Below are 13,671 nucleotides of genomic sequence, written 5' to 3' on the forward strand. Positions count from 1 at the left end.
TAGATTACATAAAATTTAAAAAAAATTTTGTACAAACAGAACCAATGAAAATAAAATTAGATGATAAACAGGAAAACTGGAAATGGAGAATCTTTGTAGCAAATTTCTTTGATTAAAAATTATTTCTGAGTTTGAATTGTAATCCGAAGAGTTTCGGTTAAGAGGTACCTTCCTAGATGCAGCTGGTGATTGCCAATTGCAGAGACTGAGTCCAAGCACACGCCACCCCGCCCTCCTTCAGCCTCCCCGGGCTGGGCTCCCTCTCAGACCTTCTCCCTTCTTCTGGACTGCCCCGTATCCTCCGGACCGCAGGCAGGACCATGAAGCCAGTTCGCCGCAAATTCACCCCAAAGAAGCGCCCCTCAAGCCAGACTCAGACCTGCGCTTCCACTTCCACCTCTACCAACACCATCCCCACAGGCACCACACGCCAGCGACGCTACCCAGGTGGAACCAGTCAGCGAATTCTTAGGGAGATCCGAAAGTTACAGAAAAGCACCAATCTGCTGATCAGGAAGGCACCCTTTGGTCCACTAGTTAGAGAAATATGTCTCCGGTTTACTTGAGGCCTGGATTATTATTGGCAAGCTCATGCTCTACTAGCCCTACAGGAGGCAGCAGAAGCTTTTATAACTCATTTATTTGAAGATGCCTACCTTCTCTCCATACATGCCCAGAGGGTAACTCTGTATCCCAAAGATATTCAACTGGCCCGAAGGATCGGAGGTTTACAGGAAGGACTAGGCTAAACACTTGAGTACCAATGGACCTTTAAACCCAGAAGTTAAAAATCTAGTGCCTTTCTGTTTCTCCAACCATTTCAGTTCGTAGGCCAGAGTTGCCACTTCCCATCTTCAGCACCTTGCCATCTTACCCATCTCTTGGGCACAGTGTTACCCTTTGGAGAACCTTGAATTGTTCCTTTATACAAAATCTAAATAAAATGTTTTTCATTAAAAAAAAATTATTTCTAAGAAAAATAGGGAACTGAATCAAATTTGTAAGAATAAACACCATTCTCCTACTGAAAAGGGGTCAGAGGATGTGAATAGGTTTTCAGAAGAAATCCAAGGTATCAATAGTTGCACTAAATCACTAGTAGAGAAATGCTAATTAAAACAACTCTGAGGGTAACACCTCATATCTATCAGATTGATTAAGATGACAAAAATGGAAAATGACATGCTGGAGGGGCCAAGGGAAAATAGATATAATAATGCATTGTTGGTAGAGCTTTAGAGTTCTTCAAACCATTCTGAAAAACAGTATAGAACTATGCCCAAAAAGTTATTAAATTGTGCATACTCTTTGATCCAGTAATATTGCTACTTGGTCTGTATCTCAAAGAGATCAAAGTAAGAGGAACAGGACCTTGTGATATTGGAAATTTGGAGGTCCTTGAACTAATTTTGAGGTCCCTGATCTAAACTTCCTGTGTGTAAGGGGGAAAAAGGATTTTTATGGGTTCAATATATTAAAAAGTGGTCGCCAGAGGATTGAACTATTATCAATCCTCAATTAAGAATAATTTCAAGTCAAAATTGACTTTTATGTAAGTTTATTTACAATTAGGAAGGTTTAAGGTAGGGAAATTGAGAGAGAGAAACTCTGGCCCAGACCAGAGTTCCGGACCAGGTAAGAATTTGAGGCCCTAGTTGTTGGGGCACAGAGGTTAATTAAACAAGGCTTCTAGCCACAAGACCTTTTATAATTAGAGAGGCAGGAGAGGCCCCCCCTGAGGGTAGAGCCTCCAGAAACGCCAAGGGAAGAGAAAGAGAGTCAGCCTAACTTACCCACGTGATAATTCAAAGGGAAGCAGTCAGAGGTCCCACCAGAGTCTCATCATTCAAACACTCCTCCATGAACCAGAAGAGGTCCTCACCAGTGCTCTCTTCCACCAAAGACCTCAGCTGACTGAGGACCTTCTCCTTTTAAAGGGGTCATTTATGGGTCACTTCCTGTTCCTCCCTCCTAATTTGCATGTCCAATCACAATAGACAATTCTCATAGACTGCCTAGGGGGCGAGTCAGTTGATTACCTCCCAGAATTAGAGGTGTTCTAACCTTTGGTAATTAAATCTAAAGATGGGCAGTGTAGACTTAATCTAATTATCACATGTGCACATTTAGGGCTCTTTCAAACTACATTTCCCAAGAGCCAACTGCCTTCCTCTGTTGCATAATCACATGGGCAGGAAGTGTAATCACAAAGAGAAAAGTATAAAGACTGAGGACTAGGTTGGTACTTCCTCTTTTGTGATTGTGGAGCAGGAGCCAGGATGGGAGGAGCAGGTAATGGCGGGTCCCTTTCAACAGGCACGGGGCTTCATTTTCCTAAATGGCTATCAATAAACTCTTTAAAACTCTAATATTTTTAAATCTATCCTTTTATATTAATTTTATTTCTTACAATCTATACGTACAAAAATATTTATAGCAACTCCTTTTATAGTGGCAAAGTATTGGAAGCTGAGGAGATACCTATCATTTGGGGAATGACTGAAGAAGTAATGAAATGATATGACATGATACTATTGTGCTGTAAGAAATAATGAAGTAGATGGTTTCAGAAATACCTGGGACCATTTGTATGAATTGATGGAAAGTGAAGGGAGAAGAGAAGAGCAATTTATACAATAAAAGCAATATTGTAAAAAGAATCCATTTTGAAAGACTAATAACTCTGATTAGCACAATGATCAACCATAATTCCAAAGGAAACATGTTATCCATTTCTAGATAGAGAGCAGAAGGACTCAGAGTTCAGAACTTTGTTTCCTTTTTTCTTTTTGGATAGGATTAATTCAGAAATTATTTCACATAACTCTCTCTGGATTTTGTTTTTCTTGCCTTCTTAATGGGAAGGGGAAAAGGGTAAGAGAGGGAGAGAATTCATATTTGAGAAGAAATTTAAAAATAAAAACAAAAACAAGTATCATATGCAATGGGGATCCTTAGAATATTTCCCCAAAAATATGGTAGTAAAGGATACCCATTCTGCCCACTATTATTTGATATAGTTCTAGAAATTCTAGTTATAGCAATAAGAGAGAAAGAAATTAAAGCCACAAAAAGAGGCAAAGATGATGATTTGATGTCTTACTTGAGAATCAGAGAATATCAGCAAAGGTACTAGTCAAAATAATTAATACTTTCCACAAAGTTGTAGACTAAAAAATAAACCTTCAGAGGTCCACTATATTTTTATATAATACTAAATCCAAGAGGAAAAAACAAAGGGAAATCTCATTAAAAACAAATCTAAAGATACATAAATACATAAGAATTAATCTACCAAATCATCCAAAATACTTTTGTAAATTCAATTACAAAGTGCTTCTTAAGGAAATAAAAGAACAACTTAAATTACTGGAGGAATATTCAGTATTCATAGTTGGAATGTGTCAAAATAAAAATGAAAATACTACTGAAATTAATTTACATTTTAATCCTACATGAATTAAATGATCAAAAATATATTTCATACATCTTGATAATATAATAATTCACTTGGAAAAACAAAAGATTTAGCATATCAAGGGAAATGATGAAAAGAAGTAGAAGACAAAGGGTAAATTTGCACTTCCAGACCTCAAAGCAATATAAAGCAGTTATAATCAAAACTATCTGATATTTGGTTAAAAAATAGAGAGGTAAACAAATAGGACAGGGAGAATCAGAAACAATAGAATTCTGTAACCGAGTGTCTAATAAGCCCCAAAATAAAAATTACATAGAAAAGAACTCTATTTGATAAACTTGCTTGAAAACTGGAAAGCATTGTGGCAGAAATTAGGCTTAAATCAACATCTTATATCATATTCTACAATATGTTCTAAATGGTACCTGACAAAATTAGAAGAGAAGCAAATCATGTATCTCTTGCTGATATAAATAGATTTATTCTTAACCAAACAAGGGATGGAGGCAATTACAAAAGAGAAATCGATATCTTTGATTACATGAAACTGTAAAGTTTTTGTAACAGACAAAATTAATGCATCTAAGATAACATTTGTATCATTTTTCTGATAAGAGACTGTATAAAGATATTTAAACATATAAATATATAAAAATGTAGATATACACATATGTATATAGATAAGTGTTCAAAGGATATGAACAAGCAGTTGTCAAAAAATTATGAACTATTTGCAACTACATAGAAGAATGTTTCCAGTCACTATTAGGAAGAGATATGCAATAACCCTTAAGTTGAACCTCAAAATCCTGTAACTTGGCAGAGATGATAAACATAGAAACAGTCAATATTGGAGGGGTTGTGGGAAGATAGATGCTCCAACACTTTTCTCACTAGCTATGAATCAGTACAAGGGTTTTGGAATTATGCAAATAAAGTGACCAAAATGTCCATACTCTGACTCAGATTCCATTATTGGGCTTTTACTCCAGGAAGGCTGTCAATAAGAAAAGTCTCCAAATATTTCAAAATATTTGTAGCAGTATTTTTTGAGAGAGCAAAGAAATAGAAACAAAGTATATATCCATCAGCTTAGGAATGACTAAATAAATTGAAGTCTGTGAATGTGATGAATGCCGAGGTGTACGGAAAGACTTTTATGAACAAATGTGGAAGGAAGTAAGCAGAGCCAAGGAAACAACATAGACGATGATTACAAAAATGTAAATGTAAAGAAACACTACATACAAAAGTTAAAAGTGAATGCTGCAAAATTATTAAGAACAAACATGGCTCAAAAAAAAGAGCTTTGAAAAAAATTCCTACCTCACTCCTTTGCTGTGGTGGGAGATCTACAAGTGTTGCTCACTGCATCTCTTTCCAGAATTTTCACATATGCTTTTCCTCCTAAAATACTGTTAATAAAATGGGTTGGCTCCCTGAGAGAAGGTGGGAGAAAATTATTGGGGAAATTATGATGATATGAAAACCAAAACAAAAGCACTATATTTTTAAAAATTAATAAAATTTATTTTAAAATAAAATGTTCCTAAGAAATGTTTGGGGAGCTTTGCAAATGTATAAGGCTTCCATCCTGCTTTTCTTTTTATTCTGGACCCAACTTCTTATCCATTTGTATTATCTGTTCCAGATACACAAGCTTAGGAACAAAGCCCTACATAGAGACTGTCCATTAACCTGCATGCTATGTATAGCTTTATTTCCCAGGGATCCAACAAGAGTCCTACTTAAATTGGCTTCCTCTGAGTAGGTCGATTTATGTGACCATCTATGTTTACAATCAACAATGAGGAATCAATATATGAAGTGATTTTCCAAAGGTAATTTTGATTTTAAAGGAGCTTTGAAACTTCCCCAGTAGCTCACGATTCGGCTTCTAGAAGGGGATTCCTAACTTGGATCCATTAACTTTTTAAAAAATATTTTGAAACTTCATTTAAATATAATTGATTTCCTTTGTAATAGTATATGCTTTCATCTTATACATTTAAAACCATACGGAAAAGGGTCCTGGGGCTTCGCAAAAATGCCCACAGGGTCCATAACTCAAAAAAAGTTAGGGAGAGCGAGGAGAAAAGTTATCTGTTTATGTTAACTTTTGATGACATATATGGAAAACAAACTATCATTGTGTAGTTTGTTTCTGGGAGAAGGTCAAATCTTACAGGAAAGTCTACAGGAAATAAAAAAAAATGCAGCATTGCGGTAGTTGCGACGAATATGTTTGTTTTTTACACAAGCCATAGCACCTTTTTTGGAAAATTCTGATCTTCAGCAGGAAGGGAACGGAACCAAGGCCACGAGTATCTACCACTTGAAATCCAAAGAGCCCCTCCGAGCAGGGACCCCGAGAAGACATTAAAAAAAAAAAAACAACCCAAGGTTCACGGCCTCCCCTCCTCCAGTTTAGCTGGGAGAGCCTCTCGCCTTCGCTGCCTGGTGCGCAGGCGCGTAAAGGAACGTCAAGCAGTCTCGCTCTGGGACTCTCTCCAGCCAGCCGAAGCTGGGGACAGAACCGGGGTGAGAAGGGGTGCGACCGAGAGCGCGCGTGCGCGCGAGCGGGATGAGAGGGCGGGGCGTGAGCCTGCGCGGCTAAGGGCATCTGGGGAGGGAGCTCCAAGCCCCGCCTTCTCCTCCCTCCCTGGGTCCATACGCCCGCCGCGGGAGGGCGGCTCGCGGCATCTGCTTCTGTTTAGCTCTAGTTGCTCCCTGGTCCTTCGAGGGGGTCCCAAGCTCCGGGGACCCCGGCCCACTCCATGGCTTTCATCCGCAAGAAGCAGCGAGAGCAGCAGCTGCAGTTGTATTCCAAAGAGCGGTGAGTGACCTGCTGAGCCCGGGACGGCGTGGGGGGGGTGGGGGGATCGGAGGAAGAGGAGGAGAGCCCGGCGTGACGGGGCTGCTCGGCGGTCGCTCGCGACCCCGGAACCCGGAAGACAGGCGGGGGTGGGGGGTCGCTGTCTGGCCGCCCCCTTCTCGAGGCCCGCCCTCTTTCCTCCTCCCACCCAGGTTGGGCAGGCCTGTCGGGGCTGGGTGACCGGGAGAGAAGCCACTGCTCATCCACACCCCACACCTGCAGCCTCCTTCCCCCTTCCATTCCCGACCCAGATGCTTTCCTGACACCCCCAACCCCCACACCCTATAAATGGCCCAAAGCACCACGGATGAAAAGTGTCAGCCTATGGGCAGGTTAAAGTTTGGAGGGTGATTTTTTTTTCTCCTTAAACCCTTACCTTCCGTTTTAGAATTGATATTAAGTATAGCTTCCGAGTCAGAAGAGGCTAAGGGGATTAAGTGACTTGACCAGGGCCATACTAATGGGAAGTGTCCGAGGTCTTATTTGAAAGTAGACTTTTTGTTTCCCGGCCTGGCGGTCTTATCTACTGAGCCACCTCGTTGCCCCTGGGGGATGATTTTTTTTTTAACAATCTGGAGATATTTGCTTCTCTGTGGCTCAAAACAACCCTTTTCTCCCGGGTTAGTTCCAGTCAGCAGGAGCCCTTGGAAAGGGCCCTCTGTGTGTGTACACAGCAGGGGTCAAGGAGTGATGTAGTTGGGTGGATGCAGCCAAGATAGTCTACTGTTAACATAAAGTAGATCCCTTTAAATGTTCAAGGGAGCTGATAGGATCCTAGATTTAGCTCCAGAAGGAACCTTAGAAACCTTTATCCAGTTCCCTTATTTTAGAACTGGGACCCAGAGAGGTCAAAGTGAGTTGGCCCGGGGTCAGAGAATAATAAATGGAATGTGTTCAGATATAGTATGTGGAGGATTTTGACTCAAGTGGAGAATATTTGAAAGGAGTACAGTGACATAGTTTGAAGCCAGGTCTGGAAAGCCTGAGTTAAATATGAGGTCCTAGATTTAACAAATGAAGAAAAAACATTTATCTAAGAACTTATTATGTGCGAAGTGCTGAGGATACAAACAAGACAATCCCTGGGCTCCAGAACCTCAAGGTTCAGCTGCAAGTTAGTGTTTTAAAGGGTGCTATAGCTGAAAGGTACTAGAGAAGCCATGTAATCCCAATTTCTTCATTTTACAGATGAAGAAACCGAGACTCAGTGACTTGCTCAGATTTACACAGGGGTTTAGATCATCTTTGGCAGGTAGTGAGGAGTCCTGGAAGAGTTTTGTTATGATTAAAAATGATGAGGGCTGAGATCAAAAGGGAAAATAGTATTTTAATAAAAGCCATGCTGATAGAGATAAACTGACCACACGCCTGTAAGAAACCTATTCCAACCTCACCTCAGCCATTTACCTTCCTCTCTCCTCGAGCTCAGGTAACTAAAGAGCAGTTCCAAGTCACTTCCCCCTAATTTCAAACAGTCCCTCACCTTGAATATGTCATCCAAAACCGGAAACCCATTAGGGATCACAGGAAATGTAGTTCCAAGTATCCCAAGTGATTTTAAATGACACAGTTTTGAGCAGCCTTATGAAGTGATTGTGGCTGCAGTATGAAAGATACATTGGAGAAATGAGAAACCAAGAAGGAAAATATAAAAAAGTTATTACCAGTAATCCAAGAAAAAGAAATGTGGACTAAACTAAGGTAAAGGATCTAAGGAAGAGCTTATTATAAGAGTAGAATTGAGAACACTGGAGATTAAAGGAGGAAAAAAGAATCAAAGATGCCTGAGACTTTCCTTGGATGACTTTTCCCAAAATTAGAATTTGTGAAGTGATATTTGGTTTTGGTAAAGACACTGATTTCAGTTTGGCATAGGCAGTTGGAAATGCAATTTCAGAGCCCAGGAAGATAGTTTGGGTTGAAGGTCTGCATTTGGACTGTATGTGCATTGAAGATAATTGAAGTTGTAGGAGAAGCCGAGATCCCCAAGAAAGACAATATAGTGTATAAGTAATAATAATAATAACAACAATAACTGGCATTTATAGAGAGTTTTAAAGTGTTCAATGTTCTTTATATATGTTATTGCATTTGAGAAGAAAAAGGGGTTAAAAATAGAGACTTTGTGGAATTTTTTAGAATCCTATATTAAGGAATCAGGGAGAGGAACTAAAGGGGGAAAAAACAGTAGGAGAAATCAAGAAAGAGGAAAATAACCAGAAGTGTATACTGTCTTGTTAGACAAATGAGCTGTCAAAAATAAGGGCAGATTTTTCTCCCCTTATAGGAGAGACTCTAGCATAGAACCAATAGAGCAGGGGTTTTTAACTTTGTATGTGTGTCATGGCACCCCCAGGCAGTCCGGTAAAGCCATCTCAGTGTTTTTAAATAAGTAAAATAAAATATATAGAATTACTAAGGAAGCCAATTCTATTAAAATATAGTTATCAAAATAAGCAAGTTCTTGGACTCCAGATTAAGAACCCCAAAAGAAGTAGAGAGAGCAAAAATGGAAGAGAGGAAAGGAAAGCATTGTCTGAATTAAGGGCCCAAGAGGAGTGGTTTGCCCTGGAAGGAAAGAAGGCTTTACTTCAAGACAGAAGAGAGTGAGCAGTAGCAAAGTGTAGAAAGGGTATTGGACCTGTGTTTGAATCCTAAGACTTAGTTATCTGTTACCTTGGATAAATCAGTTAGCCTCTTAGTCGTAATTTCCTAGACTGTAATAATGTTCTATCTTACCAGGGTTATTGGGAGAAAAGCACTTTGTATATTTGTAATTTCCTTTTAGGTGTAAAAATTAGCAATACAGAAAACTTTTGGGGAATGGAGGAAGGCAGTTGAAGGAACTTATGTCAAATGACCACAAATACCTCAATAAAATAGAAGTGGTAACACTAGTTGAGAGTGAAGTTAGGAGCTGGAAAATTTTAGGGGAATGGAAAAGATTTAAAAGAATAGTTATAGGAAATCTTTTTAGGAGTTGATGAGAGATGAGTAGAATTACTGACCATCAATGAGTTCCACTATGAGTTTAGATAACATTAGATTATATTTACTAACTTTAGCACGTGTTTGTTTGCTTTCCTTTTCTTATTCTTCCCAGGAAAGACACAAGGCAAGAATCTGTTTTCCCTCTGGGAAGTGAACAGGAAAGCAGAAAGTTGCTTACAGGAGAGTGCAGAATTATAAATAATGTAGACTCCCTCAACCCCCCTTAGGAACCTGAAATCATAAATGCCTGGCAGTTACCATCTTAGGCCAAATTTAAATTTTAAAACTTGGAAGAACATTTTTGCGTAAGTTGGTGTGCCAGGTGCTGGGAATACAAAGGAAAAGAAAAGAGTCCTTGCCCTTAAATTGCTGATGTTCCATATATCTTCAGAATTTTACTTTTGAGCACTTTTCCTGTTCTGTTTCCTTAAGGTATAGAAATTTAGTCTGTGGCATCTTTTTTCTGAACCCTGTGAAATCTTATTTTGGAATCTGGTAATAATAACAAAAATTCTTATCAGATTAGATCATTGCATGTAAAGTTTTTTTCCTAGTATGCAGGAGAACTCTTGTCCCTTATAAGAGGAAAGTGAGCCACAGAGACAGTAAATGATCTGCCTATGGTCACTTGGCTAGTTAGCGTTCAAAAAGCTTTTTACCTCCAAATCCATTTCTTGTTTCTGCCATCATCAATGCTATTTTGAAGTATCTGACACATTAAAAGTGATGTGTAACTGTGCAGCCATTAATTATCACTGAAGGTAGCATCCTTTGTCACGCGTCAGTATTGTTATTCTCACTTCAGTGCTGATTGAGGATACTGCAGTATGTAGGCAGAGATTCAGATGACCTGCCTGAATCATACAACCATGTAGGAACAGAGACTGCGTGTTATGTCTCAGTTCTGTCCCTAATCTTTATGCTTCATCTACTGATTCATTCACTTCTCAATAAAAAATGTTTCGTTGTTGTTTTTGGTTCTTTCTGTGCTAGACTTATGTTGACCTTTTTTTCCTCCTGTGAAAAATAGCCCCTTGTTCCAAGTAGGTTTATTTTGTGTGGGGGGTAGGGGAGGTTGAGAGAAACCTATGCAGGTTTTGTTTATTAATTTTAGAGATCAGTGTCAATAAGTCTTGGGAAAAGTCACAAGAAACATGAGAGAGATCATTTTACAGATGATACTCTAATTGTGAGTACCACATTAGTGTCTTGGCTGCTGTTGACTAATCACATGCTTTTCTCAAGAGAGTCCAACAAAGCTGCATTATGTATGTGAAAGAAAAGAATAATTATAAAAGTTTTCAGAATATAGTGTGGAATTTGTACTTGATGCAGAACTCTTGAAGCTTTTACCTATTCCTTTTCTTCTTTTTTTCTTTAGGCACTAGTGTCTTTCTGGCTCTAGGAGATTAAGAATTAGAATTTTATCTCCTGGATTATAAGGAATTTCACCTCTGTGATAACATGTATAAATGGTACTCATTTTAATGTGGGTATTAATTTAAATTAAATACTTATTTTAAAATGTTTTGAAAGAGTAAATAAAAATAGTTCCTTAGGAAAAAATATATCCAAGGAAAATGTGTTTTTTTTTTTAATGTAGGCATTTAGTTTTTATTAGTCATAGAAAGTTCAGTCTTTTAAATGTGTTGTTGTCTCTAGATATAGTGGAAGGAGAAGAAAAGATTGGATCATAAACTTTTTTTTTTTGCTGGTGAGTTTTGTAATTTCATTTGGAATTTTTTTCCTATCAGAAATGGGCTTGGCTAGAAGTTATGAATTCCTTGTTCATAGCTGATATTCATTGTCAAAGAAGTGAATATTAAAATCTATACTTTAAAATAATTTACTATTTTTTAAAATGGTCTGATGAATTTTGGATGGGTTCTCTTACTACTTTGAAAATAAATAACATTTATATGGCATTTTATAACTTATCAAGATTTTTTTGACCTGAAGATAATTTTTTTCCATTGTTGCCACAAAAGAAGTAACTAACATTTACATGATATTTTAACATTTAAAAGTGCTTTTTTCAAAATAACCCAATGAGCATAGTACAAATATTATTTTCATTTTACAGATGAAGAAAACTGAGGCTAAGAAAGGTCAAGTGATTTGCCCAAGGTACCACAATTTAGAGTCAATGTTGCCCCAATGTTTCATTCTTTTAAAATTCTTTTATTTTATTTTATTTTTTAATAAAAACCCTTACCTTCCATCTTGAATTCAATATTATGTATTGGTTCCAAGGCAGAAGAGCAGTAAGAGGTCTTCTGTAAGTAAGTAAGGCAGTAGGGGTTAAATGACTTGCCCAGGGTCACATAGTAGGAAGTGTCTGAGGGCAGATTTGAATCCAGGACTTCCCAGCTCTAGGCCTGACACTCAATCTACTGAGACACCCAGCTGCCCCCTCAGTGTTCCATTCTTGCTATGTGACTGATGTAACTCATTTTCCAGTTCTATGTCTGTAATACTAGCTCTTAAATTTAAAAAATTATATACTTTTACTTAAATACCAAAACAATTTTTGGTAACATGCTACTTGGGTCTTTCGTGTGTCTTTCTTTAGGTTATTTTTGATGTTGATATTCTGGAAAGCCTATGTGCAGTGATTCTCAGTAATATGCAATTACAAGGAGAGGATTGGTTTTAGATTGACTTTTGTGGCAGTGAGCACTGTGTGGATTTTAAAACTAATATTCAGTACCTCCAAAGTATAATATTTATAAAGATTTATTAATATTTAACTAGAGAGCTAGAGAACACAGGGAACATTCCCCACTCGCCTCACATGGAAGAGAGAGCTAGGGCAACAAGGACCGGTCACCACTCAAATCGTGTGGAAGAGAGAGCTAGAGGGGCATTACCCAAAACTGGTATACAATCACGCAAAAGACACACGTAAATAGAAAAGAAAAGAAATTGTGGGTAATACAGAAAGAAATCCTGGGCAATGCAGTTCCAGGGGTTCAAGATTTTCCAACTATACAACTTGGAAGTATTGTGTTCTATCCTGATTTACTCAATTCTGGACATAGCTTATTATCCTTTTCCATTGGCCTTCTGAGAAGTACTTGTTGAGAGTCAAACTCTGCTGAGTACCTATCCAATGGCATGTTGCAGTCCAGGCAAAGTATATATTTTTAAATCCATTTTATTTTTCCATTATGGAAAGCTAGCCGAATCTCTGTAGTAGTGCTGTGGAGGTTACATAATGTTTTGGTAATTGTGTGACCTTTGCAAATAGAATGTGAGGAGAGCCTTACCATCTATAGGGAAACTTAACATCTTCTATGACACTAATGAATGCTTTAGGGGAATGTTTGTCTCTCTTTTACTCTTCACTTCTAAGTTTTTCCCCTGGATCACTGAACAAAGTGTCTTCAGTCACATCTGTTATTGTGCTCATTAACCGAAGTTAGACCCTTTTCACCTCTTACATAGACTGTTTCAGTAGCATCTTAATTGGTCTCCCTTCTTGTGATCTCTTCCTATTCCAATTCATCATCCACATAGTGGCCAAATTGATTTTCCTAAAGCGCAGGTCTAAGCGTGAAACTCACCTGCTAAGAAAAGTTCAGGGGCTCTCTTTTGCTGACTAGAAAAATACAAGCTCCTTGGCATTTAAAGCTTTTTGCCATCTGGCTCTAGCCTGTCTTTCCAGAATGATTTCACAGTACTCTCCCTTCAGCACACTACTTTCCATGCAAACTGGCCTACTTGCTGCTTCCCATACATTCCCCCAAAATATTCTCTTCATCTACTTCCCCTTCCTTTGCACAAACTGTCTTTCATGTCTGGGGTGTGCTCTCCTACAATCCCTTATATGATCCCTATTCATCAACCCTTAGCTCAAGTATCCTTTGAATTTACCTGCAGTAGTTAGATCTCCTCCCCCCACCCCCCCCACCCCCCACCATGCTGTATGGGTACATGTTTCTCCCCAGTAGGAGCATGTTTCTGTACCTTAGCACCTAACATGATGCCTGCCCTAGTAGTGATGATACTCTTAAGGAATTGAGTTCTTCAGTAGCCAGTAAAAATCGCTTTCCTTAGATTCACCAGCAGTTTAGATTCAAGAATAGCTTGGTTACCTTTGTGCAGTTCACCTAGCATACTATCAGTGTCCACATGAATTGTTACCCATACTCTGTATGGGAAGGTTTGTGAAATTACAAATATTTTTAATAGTTGTTCTCATATTTTTTTTATTTTTTTTTATTAATATTCATTTTTAACATGGTTACATGATTCATGCTCCACCTTTCCCCTTCAAACCCCCCCCACCCCACCCCACCCCCACCCATGGCCGATGCGCATTTCCACTAGTTTTGTCATGTGTCCTTGATCAAGACCAATTTCCAAATTGTTGGTAGTTGCA

The 13,671-nt window shown here is 38.5% G+C and overlaps 1 protein-coding gene and 1 pseudogene across 1 annotated transcript in view; both read left to right on the forward strand.

Moving 5' to 3' along the window:
- Positions 1-320: 320 nt before the first annotated feature.
- On the forward strand, positions 321-820 carry LOC123231698 (annotated as a pseudogene).
- A 5,333-nt stretch (positions 821-6,153) lies between these two features.
- NSMAF (neutral sphingomyelinase activation associated factor) overlaps positions 6,154-13,671 on the forward strand; it is a 90,689-nt gene continuing 83,171 nt past the window's right edge. The window contains exon 1 of the mRNA XM_044666196.1: positions 6,154-6,257. Within this exon, the coding sequence (XP_044522131.1) occupies positions 6,199-6,257 (59 nt within the window). The 5' untranslated portion in view covers positions 6,154-6,198. The remainder of the gene's footprint in view (positions 6,258-13,671) is intronic.

Source organism: Gracilinanus agilis, chromosome 1 (genome assembly GCF_016433145.1).
Source record: "Gracilinanus agilis isolate LMUSP501 chromosome 1, AgileGrace, whole genome shotgun sequence".
Taxonomy (NCBI): Eukaryota; Metazoa; Chordata; class Mammalia; order Didelphimorphia; family Didelphidae; genus Gracilinanus; species Gracilinanus agilis.